Source organism: Euwallacea fornicatus, chromosome 2 (genome assembly GCF_040115645.1).
Source record: "Euwallacea fornicatus isolate EFF26 chromosome 2, ASM4011564v1, whole genome shotgun sequence".
In the NCBI taxonomy this organism is placed as follows: domain Eukaryota; kingdom Metazoa; phylum Arthropoda; class Insecta; order Coleoptera; family Curculionidae; genus Euwallacea; species Euwallacea fornicatus.
In genome coordinates this window covers 3,165,312-3,183,933 of record NC_089542.1, presented here as the reverse complement: position 1 = coordinate 3,183,933, position 18,622 = coordinate 3,165,312, and the positions used below count along the sequence as shown (strand labels likewise).

Sequence of the window (18,622 nt, the reverse complement as noted above, 5' to 3'; positions counted from 1 at the left end):
ATTCTTATGCAGCACGTGGACAGGTTTTTAACTTGATTTTAAATGAAAAAGTTCGAATACGAGACTCTGAAGGTATAATTTTTAAAGGACTGAGACGTCCCGAAAACCGTGGTAACATTACCGTGTAAGATACCAAGAATTTGGCAGATGTATCTTGACGATAAATGGAGGCCTTGTACGTTATTGCTTCAGTTCTCCTCATCCGAATAATCATCTAATAATCGCTTAATCCTCTTGAACATCGTGTAATAATTCTGCATCTCCTCAAAGGGCAAGAGATAAACTATTGTGATAAATAGTGTTTGTGTTTGTGCAGGTATTGGTTTGCGTTTTTCTCCATCAATTTCGCCATTATTTAATATTTTCAATAAGTTTTCCAGTTTTAGAAGTAATTATTATGATACCGTTTTTTACCCTCAGTTTAGTTTTCTGAGACAGGCATATCGTTTGTGTATAGATTTCTCTTCGCAGTGATCTAAGAACAAACTCGACTCTGGACTAGGTAGATATCTACAAGGATAGTCCCAGAAGTACCCGACCTAACACTTAAAAGAAAAAAAAATTGGAACACATTACATTATTTTTCAAAATAGTCTTCTTTGAGATTAAAACGTATTTTCCAGGAATGTCTTCTATACTCTCTTTATAACAAGAAGCTTCCAATGTTTCAAAATAGGCATCGATCTCGGACTTCACCGAGAAAAATGGTCCTGAGTAATTTTTTCAAGTTTGAAAAGAGTAAATAATTTGAGGGAGTTAAATCTAGTGGAAAAGGGGGAAGGATGAGAAGAAAGTTAGAAATTAAGTTGTCTGATTTTGGTCATCGCGATGGCGGGTGTGAAATGTGAACTGGTGCTATGTCTTGATGTTAGGGACTTTAAGTTATTGGTTTTTTGTTTGTTGTTAATTTTGTTTTTTGTTAGGTATTTGTATTTTATGCCTTAAGTTACGCCCATGTACGGCGATACTTGTTCTGAGAATATCATCTGGGTGCCAGACCACATGGTCCATCAGGCCAAAACTAAGGGTACGCTTTGGCTGGGGAATATACTAGTAGTCAAAGGAAGCTTTCTCAGTCGGGACTATTGTCACGATGGGCAATTTCGTAGGCCCGCAATATTCCCAGAAAAGCGACTAGTATAGATATTCCCCAGATGGCCACGATTTATGGGATTCGGCGTAGGCATAGCCCGTGAGGGTTCTTGGTGGTGGTGCGACCTGGTTGGAATTCCTCGGGTTTAGTACTTAAGGGATAATCGAAGTAATTTTTCTCTGTTTTTTCTTCTCTTCGTGTGAAAACTGCATCGGTGTCGGGATGTGATCGAAATCATAGTGTGTAACCCGCCCAATTAAGCATTCTCCCTCTTCCTACTTAGACCAAACCTCTTTCATTATTTTATATAAGTGCAAGTTAAATACAGTTCATTTTTTTGTAAACCAAATTGGCGTTTTCGTGGTTTCATTTATCGAAGGAACTCCTTAACACTTGATGAAATATAATTTTTTCCCAAATGAGATGGCCTTTTCCTATTTTTTTTTCGTTCAAACGCGATAATAAATTTGTATAATATTCTCCGTTTATTTTTTTCCTTTAGGGAGATAATCAATAAAAATTATCCCACGTGCATCCCAAAAAACTGACACTATCACCTATTTTGTAGATGAAACGGTTTTCTCCTTTTGTAGAGTCGATTCTCCCCTTTGAGGCTACTGTTGTTTATGCGGAACTCTCGGTGTTCTATGTATAAATATTGTTTGCATAGCCATTTTTCTTCAAATTGCCCAATAAGGAGAGATGTGTACTGCAATATTGGAACTTGATATGTATAATACTTTTTATTTTATGCACTTAAAAATGAGTTCTTATTCCTAATTGGGAGAAATTATGTTTTATGGTAATAGCTGTAGGAAATCACGGGACATCCTAATATTAGGATTGAACCAAATTGTTACTTCCTATCAATTTTTTTATAAAATATCGTAGACTCAAAACTGGATTTTTTCCTTCCAATGCTGGATGTAGAATGGACAATTCCTTCCCACATCCAGCATTGTGGGCTAAAAGCAGGGAAATCTAGTGTAAAACTAAATCTCACCAAAAGCCTCTCTCAGCAAGCAATGCAATACCCGTCTCAAACGTGTGGCAACTTGAACACTCTGTGCATCTTAAGTAATCTAATAAAAGTTCATTTATTAATCATGCATTATGTGCAAACAATTTAAGGCGATTGAAGTCTCAGCTTGAATTGTGATTAGATTTTATGAGCTCAGTATAAAACTTGGAGGAGATTGTTGGTGAAATTGAGCTCAAACATGAAAGATAAACGATTTACTCACAATAGTGTGGAACGGTAAGTGTTTTAAATTGATCGCACTTGTTAGGAATTTTCTGCCAGATATTAAAAAGTATAAAAAATTATAAAGTACAATCAGTAAAATTAAAGAAAAAAGAGAGACGAAAAGAAATATTTATACATATTAATGTGTTCTTAAGAAATTGTTTAGTAGTCTGGCGAATTAAAAGTAACGCCCTGTTCAATAGATATCAAGAGTGAACTGCGTTCAGCCCTCTGATTTTAAGAGAAATCTCCCAAAAGCACCGAAGTTAATAAGGTAGAAAATAGAGTTCTGTAAAGTAGCTAAAAAGAAACTGAACTAAACTAAAAAATAAATATTTAACTATATTAAATGACTGGATATTATTGACTTAGTTCTTGAAACTACAAATTAGTGGTACTTCACTGCTTGATAGTATAAAGAATGAAGCAATAATTAAATCAAATTCAAAACAAATTTGGCACTTCGCTGCTCTCGGTTTCTAAATTTTTTTTTTCCGCCAGTAAAATTTCCTTTCCGTTTTTGTTACTTAATATACTATAAAAGCAATTTTATGTTCGCTTTTTCAATTGTAGCACTTGCTCTGCTTAACATCTAAACATTTTCTTGGAGCAATAAAGCTCCCTTACAGTCCTTGATACTTAATATACTATAAAAGCAGTTTTATGTTCGTTATACGAAATAAATTTTACATCTTAATGTAACTTTTTACGCCCTAACGTAAAACAATTCAGCCATATTAGCCATAATCTTTAAAGTGCCGAGGAAATTTACAATTAATTCTGAACTTGAGAAACTTTTAACCTGTTAAAACTTAGTTCGTTTGGAGTAGCACAATTTTTCTAGAAATACGATAATTATCCCTGACCTGAAATGTTTCATATAAGAATCAATGCAACAGAATAGCTTATTACGATACTGCATATCATTGAGATATACTTTGCAAAAGTCATTAAAGCAACGACATAAAATTGCGTTAGTCAGAAGTCTTTGAATGGTTTCGGAAGAGTTCTCTAATCCAAATTATCTGATCGTTCAACAGATATGATGCCCTGTCTGGCGTAGAAAATGCTCGATATCGCTGCAAATTATGTTCTATAGGAACCTGCTAATACCCAGATTTAATGGCTAAAATTGTAACCTAAGATCTAAAGTTCCAGAAGGCCTTCATTGCATTAGAATTTTTCTTCTAGAAAGAACCGGTGGTTCTTCAATTGTAATACTATTGATTTTAGGAGCGTGTTCTTTGTTCGGTTTCTTACCGATCTAAACTGGAGATGTGTATAACCAAAAGAAAGGCTTAATTCCACGAGCCGAAATCTTGACTAACAACTATTGTTGTGGTTGGTGGCCGACATTAGAAAAACAGAAAAAAGGGTCTTTTCCAGCGTTGAGCTAATAGTACAACGTGTGATTTATTGCTTGTTTTTAGGAATGTCGCATATTTAATTTGATATTTTTCTTTACGTCAACGTTCGCATGTTTTTGAGGGAATTGGGGAGTCTTCTAGGCATATGAGTTTAGGTACTTAAGAAGACCGATGTTGAGTGGTGAATTGTCAGGCTAATACATTCGTACAAACCAAGCGATATTTAATTTGATGATTTTTTGTAATTATATATTGAATAGTTAATGTTCGCTAACACACTTATAAAGCAAAAATATCTAGGGAAGGAAGGAATTAAAACACAAGTTATAGTTAGTAGGTTATAGCATTTTCACCGATTTATTTATTATAGTTATGTATAATAATATATATTGAAATAACTATCTTAGCTATGACTTTGGGGCGTATCTTGCAACAAATAATTTCTAACGTCTTGGAATCTGCATCAGTAGTTCCCTTCTAAACCTCACTTTCACAAATTCATTCGGAAAACTAGATATTTTTATGTCATCCCAGGATTCTTTTATTACCTTCCTTTACGTACAAAATAGCTCGATAAAAAGAAAAATCTCGACTCCACATAAATAAAAGTGTCTTACTGAGTTAGGAAAATTTACTTATAAAGCATTCCTGGAGATGTAGACGAACTATTATGTCACTGTGCAAAATACCCGCCTTACGTTTCCAACGAATTCAATCCCCGTACATAACACATGTGCATAAATTAGACCACGTCGAATGTAAAATTGCAAGGTGGAGACGTATCTGCAGAATATGTTTTATACCATAAAGCGCTTTTATTACTTTTTTTCATATGAAATCCTAAAATTATGTGCGCTTTAAACATTGAAAACCTGGAGAACTTTATTTAACTTCTTAGGTCTCGCATATATCTAGATTGATTGATCATATTCCAGATTTGATGAATATATTGTATTTTACTAGAAAATAAATTGAAACACGGCATTTTTATCACTGTCTATTCGTCTAGTGGCTGTCAGGTGAGCTGTGCACCAACAAGAAGAAAAATCAGTTCTGCAACGTCAGAGACAAAAGTATTTTCATGGAATCTCCTTTGGGATACTTTTCATATTTCGGGTTGAATATATCCGTGATTACATAATAATCTTTTTTTTACGTCGAATTGAATCACACAGGTATTTCTGTAGTACTATTTTGCGGCAGGGAACTGATTTATCATGGTTGCTATAGAATAAACCGAAGACTGAATATTGACTGACCGATGTAAATTTCGTTTAACAGAAGATTAAGGTATTTAGGAACTATTTTAATTTTCACATCACAGCAAAGGTTTACTTCAATCGGTAATGCATTTCACAAATGTGAACCCATTACAATGGCAGTTGTCCATCATTTGGTTCTTCTGCTGCAACATTTGGATTACACCACTGTGAATTTAAACCTGTTTTTAGCTTAAGCATTTCCGCTATTTAAAACCTGCTACCTATCTTAGTTTCGATTATCTGAATTGTGAACGAATTGGGAGCATTGGAAAATTAAGTTCGTAACGAGAAAAAAAGTTTCGGCGAGATAACTGGTTAACTTCTAGATTAAATAACCCATGGTAGATAAAACGGTAGGTGAGGGCAAGAACTTGTAATATTTTGCCCCTTTCAAGTGACGCGAAACTTGTTTCCAATTGCTTATGTCCATTAATCCTCAAATATCTCGAAATCCGAAAGAGGCTGATGTAAGAAACTAATGTATTGGTCGGTTATCCCTTTAGTATAGTATTATTTGAAAAAATAAATTTGTCCCTTTTTATGCATATAAGAGGATATTTTCGTGGTTGCAACGGATTTCATCTTACCAGCGATTTGCTGACGAGCAGTTTCCGAACTTTTCGATTTAACGGTGACTTTAATTTATTTTCCAATGTCTATATGACGTCCTAGTTCCCCTGAACGGGTGGTTCTTTCTAAACCAAGAAGTATATTCTACAATTGTTTGCACTTCACATGCCATTAATCCAACTCAAATAACTGTGATGTGATTTTTTGCAAAAAAAATTATGTGAAGGGAGGGTGTTAGGAATATCTGGTCCTAACGGCACAGAATATGAATCCAGTTACCTGAAAAAACATTGATCGTTGATCCTAAAGACTAAAGGCAGCTGCAAACCAATCGCACTCCGCAGCTCTGTGGCGCTGTTAAAATCTGCCCTGCGCAACAAGATGCGTTAGATTTGACCGGTAATCTGCGCTGAACCGTGCAGAATTAGTCGATGCTGCAACGAGAGCGGTCGCGATCCGACAAGTGTCGGTACATCAAAGGAAAACTTTTGTTTTGGATGGGGTTGTACACTGTCTGTTTGGTTTTGACTTGAGTGGTCGTTGATTTTAGTTAAAATAGTGTGGGCGTGCGTTAACTGGAACAAAGCCAGAGTAAATTTTTCCTTTAACACATTTTGCGCTAGTCAGCACCACTCTGCGCAGAGCTGCGTAGTTCAGAGCGGTATCTCTAAGCGCAACGTAGCTCGATTCCGCACAGCATTCCATACCCAAGGCCTTTTGCAATATTCTCAAAGTTTCTGCGTTAAAATATTTATTCTGTAAAGGAAATTTAATGCAAATTCTTCGCTCCTCAAAATCAGGAATAGTTAAAATCGAAAAATTCGCTTTATTGTATTTACAAAAACACGTGAAACTCTGCAGGAATATATTGACATGAAACTTTGTATAGATGTCGCAAACAGTGGTACTAACCTATAAAAAATAATTGCGGGATTTTATAGTACCTGCGAAGTTTAAATGAATGATCAACCTTCGTTTTTGATCATCCTAGTATATACTACAGAATATCGTTATACTATATTATCTCGTTTTTAGCTTAGCGCGAGATTAATAAAACTTGTAAGTCGCTAACTTTCTGGTCTCACTTATTGGCAAAATTCCACCAATGGCATTTTCGCTTACTTTTATCAGAGGAAAACATCTAGTTTCTCTAATAAGACGAGACTTATGCTATTGTTTTTTTTTCAAAATCGCCTGTCTATTTAATGCGTAAAACTTACGAGCAAGAAGTTATTCAGCGCGGTACATTTCATCACAGCAGCAATTCAAGTAGAGCAATTAAAAAGCGCTGACGCACCTTAAATTGAACAGTTTAGTACTACTTCCATTATTTATTTGTCTAATAACTTAACAACGTTCGCAAATTACTGAAATAAAACAATTAATTTGTAAAATTAATAAATACTCTTTATAACTGATGCACGTTCACTTAAGTTCGTTTATTTTAGCCCTGAATATAAGTAACCAGTGGGTTGGCTATCGCTCAGACTCGTTAAATACAACACTTTGTAAAGCATGGGAATTATGGTAAGCAAACATGGGAGCTAATTATAGACAATTGAGGTTCCATGTTAGTAATTAAGTTATTTGTTTTGTTTTCACCTTATACTTTGATGAAAGTTTTAAATCGGCCACAGAACAGAATTTCCTGCTGGTTGACGTCAATGCATTATTTTAATAATTTTGAGAATTTCCTCCCTTTGGCTGTTGTGAATGATGAAAACTTATATCCCGGATAAATCGATCGAACACAGTAAAGAGGATTGCTTGTTAGTTTTAGAAGAATTATTTTGTAAACCAAATTTCATTGCTTATAGCCTCTGTGATTTTTAATCGTATTATTCTGTATTTTTCTGCAACCGATAAAATACAAAACTCTAGTTTTATCATAGTTTCCAGAACTAATTTATAAACTTAATTGTTTAATTAATTGGGAATTGTATTACTGACATTATTATTGAACAACCTCGATGAATTTACTGCATTTTCTTGAATATCCTCGAACTTTGACTTTGTCTTCTCTAAAAAAAAAGCTCATCGAAAGGTGATTCCTGTCTCTTCTTTTTAAACTCTTACTTTCCTTTCCGGGGTGACACTCACATGTGTTACTGATTCTTTGGTGCATACGTATACAATATTTTATATTATGAATTAAAGCTCAAAAAAGAGCACCGGGCAATTGTGTTTGTAACAGAAAAACCAACCAAGGAAGATTATTGAAGCGTTTCTTTTAATTTTAAAACGTTTTTTAGTCATTCAAACTTTTTGAATTAATGCGATTAATCGATCTTGTTTTTAAGATTACTATCAAAAATAAACAGCTTTCTGTAATATGAAGAGGAGTAGCCAAACTTTTACGAGTCCAAATTTTTGACTAGTTCTCACAAGTCTGGATAAACTCTAATCAATCAAAATGTTCAATCCATTGTTTTTAGCTAAAATTGCAGCTTTCTTTGATCGTTTATCGAATCTATTTTAAATTATTTGAAATTTACTATATAACTCGAAATTCAGTTGAAATATTCCTCACGACTAACACGTTTTTTCATCAATACCCGGTATAACACTTTATTAATTTTTTTTTTAGTTTGGCACTAATTAGCGCTAACTATATTAACACATCATAATAAACGAGATATCCAGGATGGAGACACACCTTTTTAACGCGCAATTTATTTTTCTTGGGTAAACAGCATTTTAATGGATCTATTAAACTGGTGGTCCCTGAATTAATATTTACTGGATATTTCAGTATCGATTGAATTTTTGTTAACGTTTTAATATGAGGCATCAAGAAGTTTTTTCTCTGTATTTACGTTCATATTTTGACATGTGGAACTAAACGCGAATTATGGTTATTTATTTTACACAATTATTTTTACAAATAAAACTATTGTGTTATACTTAAGGGCAAAAACAGCATCGTCACTCGCCGAGCAGCTCGATGTTTACCTCGCCCTCTGGCTATAGTAAATCAACTGAAGTTGTTCACTGAACATCGCCCTTCACCCCCTACACCCCTTTAAAATGAAAAACAAATATTTTGTTTGCCAGCGGCGAAACTTGGTATGTGATTAGTTTTCTCAATCCCCTACGTCCTCCATACAGCAACAGTGCCCGTTGCATTTAACCAGCAGTACCGCAAATGTTCGGTTGGAAGAAAAGATGTTATGTACGTTGAGAGTAGCGGATCGGAATATGTGGTGCTGCTTGAGTGGCTAGACCAAACTTAACATAAAAAAAATATATAATTAATAATAGCCACCGTATTAATAATTTTAAAACATATACGAGTTTTTAAGGCGAACATGATAGTATGTGTATGTATGTACTACAATCGGATATAACAAATGCCCGGCTATAGCAAAAAAAACCGATGGTCGCCTGGCGTTCCTTATAACCAAATTCGACTGTATTTTCTAATCTTTCATCGTTTTTGTGGAAATTACAAAAATATCCATCGATGCAAATTAAGAATGTAAAGGAGGTAAAAAAAAATGACCATCCGACCCATCTCATCGTCAACTATCTGACGCAATTCGTAACATTTCGTCAAATATCTTAAAATTATCTTTAGCAGTACTCTTAGAATATTCGAGAGTTTCTTGGTCTGTGAGGTACAGAGTAAAGTCTTGCATTTGGTAGGAGGATATTTCGTCGGTATACAAGAAAAAGTGACCAAGTCCAGTAATAGTAGTTTGGAATTATTAATATTTTAATATTTTGCTTATGATTATAAAATCAATTAATGTACATCAAGTTAGTTTATGATGATTTTTATGAATAACATATTTTCTAGAGCAAGTGTTTAAAATTACAAAATATTATACTTAAAATAAACACTATTAACTAGTTTTAATTTCTTTATCTTTGTTATTGTATTCATCTTGTGAGGGTTCTGGACAGTTGTCAATCAAGGAATTGGCACTTGGTAAGTTTAAGTACCAACCATGGTATTCGACTGGAATTACCTTAGTGCGATAAAGCTTAATTAAGTCATATTTGTTCTTAGTTGATATAGGCAATGGTTCCGTACAATATTTGTTTAACTCGCTTTCTTTTGGAATATTGCTAGGCCTATTTCTTTTTTTAACTTTCACGTGAAACATTTTATTATTTTCTTCATGGTTGCATCGGCACGTTATAAAATTCTGTCTTTATTTTTCGTATCTTAATTGTTTGATTTTCAGCAATTCTATTTTTTCTCCCCTTTCATCTTGTGTTGTATTTTGTAGTATACATGTACTAAGTCCTTTTAGGTCAATAAATTTAATCAAGTCCGATACAAATCAAAATACTCACAAGAGAAAATAACCAAGTGGACTTAGTCATTTTCTTCTGCACATATTTTCGCAAAAAAAGACTTGCTCAGTATGGAATTTGAAGTTATAGGATATTTATTAAATTTTCAGAGTTGTTCATTTTTTCTTGATAAATAATATTGAATTTAAGGCATATGGGCATTATAAATAAAAGAATGTAAAATTATGGGCTTGGTCACCTTCCCTTGTATACCGACGATTTTTTCAATAAGGTTTTTTCTTAACAGCTTTTATAATTAAAAAAAAAATTAAATTCTTAACAGCTTTTATAATTAAAAAAAGATTAGATTCATTTTCATTTTAAGTGAAATGGTTAAACAAAATTACGCTAAACGCCAATTTAGGCTGAAAGCGTTTTTTAATATTGAAATATCCGCTTTCCTTTCACAACCACCGTGAAGGTCAGTTCAAGGTGATTACGGATAAACGGAAAACACATGGCGCCTCCAAATATTATGTAACGTCAACATTCCAGACATTCCACAGTGAAGTGCTTAGCGAGCATTAAAGGGGATGACCTCTTTAATGCAGCGATAGCTCTGTAGTAACTCGGTCAATGTGCCAATGTACAGGTAAGACAGATTCTCAAACAGTTCAGATGAATGCTAAACAAGGATGGAATATGTGCAACACACAGAGAAAGACAAGCTGATAATAGTGCGGTTCTTTTCCTAAATGTCACTTTCGTTCGTTTTATTATAACCCCAAAATATTTGTTTTGATTTGAATTTAATTAGAAGATCGTTAATATGACCAAGTTTACAATTTAAATGTATAAAGTATAACTCAAGTATTTACTTTTTACTATAAACTATATTGGAATCAATATTCCTTAATATCATAAAAAATAATTCAGGTCAACCTTAAGCAACAAACTAAATTACTTTAAGGGAGTGGATGATCGCTCTATTGTGTGTTGTGGAAGACGTTAGAAAACTCAAGAAATAGTGGTAACTCAGCGCGTTGTATTTTCGATTAGTGTTGCGAGAGAGGTGTAAAAAATTCTATTATTAAGCACAGAAAATCCTTATTTAATGAAAGAACATTACTTTCAACGTGAACTTTCAGTGAAATATCTGGTACAAGTTGAACTTTCGGTAAAATTGATTGAAGAACCATAAAAAAGTGGGTGAGAAACCTTTTGCTGAATAAGATACTTCCAGTTTTGGAGGATCGTTCTCCCGCCTTAAGATAGTGTTTTTAGCGCTTATGCAAGAAGGTTATGCTCACTACCAAATACACTTAAACTCTGTTAACTGGGTTATAAAGAACGGTGGCTTTTAACGAAGAAATTGTCAGTAATGCATAAAGTGTTTATTTAATTATATGTTTTTCTTATTGGGTTATAATGAACCATCGGTTTTAGTGAACGCCTTTCGAGAAAGAATGCAGATTCGATGGGTTATAACGAAATAATGCACATTAAAGACTATCTTGAAGAATTTAGTAGTCTAGATTTAAAGTATTTTTTATCGGGATGATCTCGACACCGGGGAATCCCCGCATACTGAATCGCAGTCGTTTTTGCACGATTTGGCCTTGTATAAAATTAACGTCCGTATGCCTAGGTTTAGGTTACACCCCTAAAGGACCAACCTTTAAGTGGACACAGTTATCGTCAGACACAGAATCGGATATAATGATCGTCCGGCTATAGGGAACAAATTCTTTTGTCTCCACGTGTTCTTTACAAACGAGTTCGCCTGTGTTATGAAGTTTATCCCTTTCAGCAAAAAATTTTTCAAGTAAAAACATTTTTACTGTTAAGAAAGAACTTTAACCTTAAAAAATGGATCTATTAAAAAAAAACGAAGTTAACCTTAAAAAACGGGGGAATTCGACCTTGAAAAAAAATTCACAGCATAAAAAGTTGAGCCTTGAAAATAAAACAGACTTTATTCAAACATTCTTTTGTAAATCTTCTCGATTTCAAGATATTTGCTTTTCCCATTTATCTAAAATGACCCGATAGATAGCATTGCACTCTACCTTTCTGCATTGATTTATTGAGGCGAAACTTGAGGTTAGTTAAATCTTAAAAACTTCTAAAACCTTTTTGCTTGAATTGATTTCAACCAAATGACTACGGGAAATAACGCAATTTTTATTACAATTCGCACGCAAAAATTATTCTTCACACTTTTATTGCAATTCATGTTTTAAACGTTTTTTTTATCCAAATAATTTTTTAACTTCTCCTATTAAGAAACTGTTGAATATTTTGAATTTTACATTGTTTTAATAGTTACCAAACTCTCTTGAAATTTCATTGTATATATCATGAACCGAGAACTTCAAAACCTTCCGCACACATGCCAACAGCAACAATCTTATAAATCGGAGAGATTTATAAAAAGTTTTCGGGTTTGTGTACTGTATCAATGATTTTATTATCTTCATAAATTAACAGTATTTATTATACGGCTTGATTTATTATTCCTTTGGATCATGACTGAGATTGAGGTATTTTTCGAAGATTTTTAGATCATGCATAGTGATGATGGATAGCCAATGTCAGATAAATATGTATGTAATTTAAACTTTGATGAAGAATCAAGTTGAATTCAGTTGACTTCAATTCTTGGAAATAAGCTATTTTCCTGTTATTTTTCTCACAATTCTCCAATACCAGTCATAAGGCCCTTAGCAAAAGTTTCTTTGGAGAAAATATTAATGAGGTGAGCCAACACACTGTATTGTTATAGTTTCATTCCGCGAATATGCAAAGCGTCTCGTAATAATTCTTACTGAAAAATGGAGTAGTTGTATCAAACTTTGAACTTAATTTGGATGATTCTGTTATTTAAAGTTCTTTCAAGTTCTAAACATTCAAAGAAGTTTTAGGGAGAATTTGTTTGTGTTTAACAGTAGATGGTAATGTTATTTGGAACCAGGACAAAATGTGAAAATTTCCATTTGATAATTGTTTGTCTTGAAAATTTTGTAAATATTATTCATTTATTGCCAATGATAGGTATGCCAAAAATATATGAGAAATTTTAATAATTGCCACAACTATTCCGAGGTTCAAGTAATTTCATATCCAGTATGAGTAGGAGAGCGCTGGAAAATTTATACGTATTTCTTTTTATGAATAGTTGAAGTGTGGAGACTGATAACGCCCCCCTAACTTCCATTTTTTACTTTTTATGTACTCTTCGAATGAACCGCGATCGATAGAATCTCTCGATTAGCCCATGAAATTTGCTTATGCTCCTCTTGAAATGAATTTGGGCGGAATACTGAAACTTCTATTGGCTTGGAACGTGAAAAATTCATCAAAATGCTGATGCTGTGATCTGCATAAAAAACAGATGAAATCTGCAAATTGCCTGCAAAACAGTTTTTTTGCCAGAGAAATTGATTATAAACAAAACACAAATTGTTTATTTTTCTTGCAATTTTTCTTTTTAAATTGATTTAACCTCATATAGGTAGTGATAAACAGTTCGTGAATTCAATGATAAGTGGGACTTTCTTTAACACATTTTATAAAACACAAATAGAAACAATAAACACACAACCTAACTAAATAATTCTTTGAACCTATTTTATTAGGTACTTTTACAACATCGTGCAGTACCTAACTACTACCTTTTGCATACCGACTTTTTATACAAAGTGTTCCGAAGGTGAATTGACATACTAAAGTATTCTAGAGAACATTCAGGTAAAAAGTACATGTATATGGATTATGTATCTATTCTTTATTGTTTCGGAGATATTGATAAAAATCTAAAAAACGGAGGGTAATTTTTAATATTATTTGGAACCCCCAGTGCCATATTTACAATTCCTTTAATCAATTTTATAACTTAGGATAACGCTCGATAGATGTCGCCCATAAAAGTTCAAACTGTACCGAGTATGGAAGTTCCTGTTATGTTTCTGGGCCGGACTGAGTGAATTTTAGTTTAAATGCATAGAGTTTTCATCTTATTGTCGCTTTAAGACCAATTTGACGGCCTTGAGGCAAGACCAAAAATATAACGGTTTCCAGTTATTAAATATCTATAATCATAAAAACTGAACATTTTTTTTTAATACAATACAAATACAGTAGTTAAATAAATCAATTTAACGTATCTCAAAATAAAACTATGTCAATAACAATATATCTATGTGACGTATGTACTTGATAAGACATTTAATCCGAAAGAGATTCTGTTCTGATACTCGTTAGTAGTTCCGGCGACCTAATAACAACAAACGCAGAATTGTTGTTGACTAGTGCTAATACCGTTTTGTTTACATTATAACACGATCCATTTAATGTTCATGTTATTACACGGTTCGGCAAATATTCATGTGAAATGTTAATAAATCCAGCAAAGGCAAATTGAAAGATAACGGTGATTAAGCTGTTATCGTTAGCACCTCGGAAAGTATTGTTTGACTAGCAATACTTAATATATGTTTAAAATGCTTTCATTTTACCGAGAGTTGCAAATTGATTACTATTACTGGACTGATAAAGTCTTAACTGCTTGGAAATCGATATATTTGTATTTTCAAAGAATTCCACTGAGTCTATCTTTAAGGTCGGGAAAGTTTTAAAGGCGGTAAATCCCTAGTAAACGAGCATGTTTATGTTTTCTGGACTTACTGCTCGTTCGATATAATGGAGAAGTTATAATGTGTGGACTGCAATAATGACGAACCAACTTACGATTTGCTGTTGATAATGCTAAAAATAGATAGAATGTCAGATTTCAGAAATATGCGTTGAGTATTTTAGAATAAAATTTGTGGTTCGCAGCCAACATTTACCATCAACTAAATAGGAAATTGAATTTCACTAATATATACAGTAAAATTCGTTTAATATAAACATATTTAATACGAATAGATCATGGTTAAAACATTCAATTTGTAAAGTCCTGTCAAAATTTCAATTCAATGATTTGATTCAGATATTTGGTTCAGATGGTCGACAGTTGTTGTGGCGAAAAAGAGGTGAAGTTTTAAATCTCAGGAATATGCGAGCAACAGTAAAGCATTGAGGTGGTTCTTGCATGGTGTGGGGCTGCGTGTCAGCCACTGGAGTGGGAAACTGAGTAATCATTCCAGGGATGAAAGATAAAATGGTTTATTTCAATATTTTAAAAAACAATGTGAAACATAGTGCTGAAAATGAAACATCCCTCGAATTTATTCATTTTACCAAATCAATGAACCCAAACATTCGGCGAAAATTATTCGGTGATGATTAGCATGGAATGTACCAAAAAATGTTAACCATTCACCCCAATCGTCAGGTAGAACTTCCATACAAAATGTATAGTATAAATTAGATAAAAGATTCAGAAAACGTGAAATGCAGCAACGAAAACGACCTAGAAAGAAGTTTGCAAGAAAAATGGTTAAAGATTGATCTTGTAACACGAAACTTGGTCAACTCGATTCCTCGATGTTTCACATTATTAAAGCTAAAGGCCATGATACAAAATGTTAATATTATATGTTATAATTTTATTTTTAATTAATTATTTTATGTACGAATACTTTTCCTGGCTACTGTACATTGGTATTTATTTATAACGAGCTTGCATATAACTAGGTATCGCTTAGAACGAGTACATTTTTAACTTGTAATATGAAAAAATAAACGTATAAATATTCGGATATAACAAGTAAGCTCGATGGCTAAATATCAAAGGAGCCGTCAGCATAAAAGATCAAACTTAAAGAAAGCCGTCGTTAAGAGGTGAAATTGCATTGAGTTTGCATTTTTCAATCGATAATCCAAGTATTCATACATGGAAATATTGTAACTGTGACTTGTTGATCAGTGCGTGTTAAAAGGTTTAAGCAAAAAATGTAGAGAAAGTTAAATGTGAACCATTAACGATAGATAAAAAACTGGAAATTATTCATAAATTGCAAAATTGCTTTATAAATGCTCATTTGTTCTCAATATGAAGCGCTAAATTGGACTGTTTCGACCGTATGGAAAAATCAGAAAAAGTATGTGAACGTACAATTTTTCATCTCGTTAAAAATCAAAAGCTTACATGAATCAAAACTCCTAAATGTAGACAAAGATTTACTAAAATGGTTTTCTATGAACAAAAGTGAAAACGTTCATATTACGGGAAACATATTAAAAGAAAAAGCAATAGAATTGAACAGAATGCATAAGGATGTCAATCCAAAAAATGATACAAAAGCTTCTGGTGTTTCTTGCGATGGGCTTAATAAATTTAAGCGAAGATACATTAGTTCTGGAAAAATTAATGGAGACTCGGCAAGTGTAACTAGTGAAATAACTAGTGACCGAACCAATTGTGTGTGGGCTAATCTGTGGCAAAATTACAATGACTGCGACATTTTTAATGGTGATGAAATGGGTTTATTTTTCGTAATAACACCAGATAAAGCTTTGAATTTCAAAAGTGAATGTTGCTTTGGAGCAAAAGCATCCGAAGAAAGATGTAATGTTTTTGTTCAAATATGGACAGTAGGGAGGAACAAAATATATTGTTATTGGTAAATCCGCTTCTCCCAGACATTTCAAGAATACTAACGTTAAGAATCACCCTGTGACTTATTTTGCAAACGGCCAAGCGTGAATGATCGTAAAAATATTTAAAAACCGGCTGAATGATTGGGACAAAGCATTATACAAGACTAGCTGGAAAAATTTGCGTTTAATACACATTTGTCTTGCTAATTCAAAGTCTTTGACGTTGGGGAATATTGAAGTTGTTTTCCTACCACCGAATGTAACAGCCACATTTCAACCAATGAATCAAGAAATTATACGGTGTTTAAAAGTTCATTATAACCAACAATTTCTTGTAAAATCTATTCGTACTGCAGATGACAATTTACTGGTAAAAGTTGCAGTTCTAGATTCAATAATGATGTTGATAAATGCCTGGCGGCAAGTAGACAGCATAAACAATTTTAAATTGTTTTAGACATTCAGGTTTATTATAAGATAAGTTTGATGAAGACGAATTGCCACTTGTTGAATGGATAATGTTATAACAATTATGAGAATCAAGAAATAACACTGAAATGGAAGAATGGAGAATGCATAATTCAGTAACATCGTTTACAAATGTTGATTTAAATGAGTTTTGATCGGTAGATGATGACTTAGTGGTTGATGGCATTCCTTCCAATTTCTAAATCGTTTCTTCAAGATGCGAAGTCGAAGAAGGTGATCAAATTGATGTGATTGATGATCAGGAAGAAGACCTTACCGCAATGCCCACAGCTTGGACTGAATTGGATTTATTGGTTAAAGTACATCAATTTATTACGACGTTGACACGAAATGGGTTCAAGCTTCAAACATTGTTCAAACAGAAATTCAACATTATGTTTTAGAAAATAGAAACAAAAACGAACAAAAATAATTGATTTTTTATACATTAATGTTTACTTACCATGTTAAATTGTTTTCGTTATTATTTTATTAAAGGTTAAATGTGATCTGTCATTTTATTTTATAAATAAAAAAAAATTATTCAAAGTATACCCTCTATTCAATATGTATGAATACATACATATACATAGGTCTATATACATACAAGTATATTAGAAGTATAATGGACCCCCCTAAAACAAACGATCGTTTATAGAGAGTAAATTTGCCTGTTCCTTAAGTGTTTGTATTAAGCGAGTTGTATTGTAGTTGATTTCTTGTGGTATATTTGGTCTTGGACTATGATCATATTTAGGGTAAAATTTTTAAATTCTTATGTTCAACAAAAGTATTAAAAAGAAATGATAAGTTAAAATGCATACAGGTAAACTCCCCATAAATTTGCAGAAAGTATAATTGTTTAGCTGTAGATAAAGTATATTGCGGTACTCGTATATAATCAGTATTATACCCTTAGAAGTTTTTTTCCCATCGGGAATGATAGCCTTCATTAAACCTCGTTCAATAGAGCGACAAACTTACATTAACTGTTCAACGTTCAGAATTAATTCAAAAGTGACTCTACTTACTCTGTATTTTGTCTTTCGACCAAGATTGAAACCTCTTAATCTAAAAAATGAAAACGTTCATTATTGATAAATACCGATCAATATCACAAGAATGTAAAACGCTGCGGTTGGTGAGTCCCGAAAAGCAAACACGGCCCACATATCAAATTTGTAGGACCATGCATTAATAGTCATGATTAATGAATTATTTTGCATGCCTTAAAGGAACGTGCTAACGCTCAGTTGTCGGGAAAACTTTTTGTTAAATTTATCATGCGCAGATTTTCACTAAATATCTTGGTAGTGTGTCGATGCAGCATAATTATACTCAATCAAAAATATAACACTTTATTAGACCTTTCAAAAGCACAAGTATAGAAATTAGGGTTAAAATATGATACAGAGGTTTTTCGTGTAAATATAACAGAAGAATTTTTGAATGGATTTGAGTGAGTTTAGAAGGGTGTTAAAATTACTTATACTAAAGAGAAACCATAGGCGTATAACTGATGATATGAATTTATCTAAAACATATTATTAAGGGTAGCTGGTAGTTTAAACAGATCTTAGAGTTAGGTCGAAGTTAATTACGAATATATTTGAATGGCTTTGACATATCGGACAAAGAGATGGTGGTTGTGTCTAAATAAACAAATACTCCAGATTATTGTAATATTATCATTAGGTTTCCATAAGCAAATACATTATGAAAGTAATCGAAGAGGAACAAATCCATAGGCGTAACCTAAGATACTTTACATCTCTTTCTCAGGAAACATCCAGTAAGCTTCTCTGAGAAAAATCATTAGTAGGTTCGT

General features: G+C 33.0%; 2 protein-coding genes across 3 annotated transcripts in view; both read left to right on the top strand.

The window, feature by feature from the left end:
- The first annotated feature begins 6,986 nt into the window (after positions 1-6,986).
- Positions 6,987-18,622, top strand: part of Trax (Translin associated factor X) — a 36,221-nt gene continuing 24,585 nt past the window's right edge. The window contains exon 1 of one of the 2 annotated variants that reach the window (XM_066301688.1): positions 6,987-7,065. The gene's annotated coding sequence lies outside the window, so the exon portion shown is untranslated. Of the gene's footprint in view, positions 7,066-10,592; positions 10,990-18,622 lie in introns of those variants that run through there. The other variant, XM_066301692.1, reaches the window with a different exon arrangement.
- LOC136348713 (tigger transposable element-derived protein 4-like) lies at positions 16,433-16,845 on the top strand. Its single transcript, XM_066299809.1, has 2 exons — positions 16,433-16,750; positions 16,792-16,845. The coding sequence occupies exons 1-2, from the start codon at positions 16,433-16,435 to the stop codon at positions 16,843-16,845; spliced, it is 372 nt and encodes a 123-aa protein (XP_066155906.1).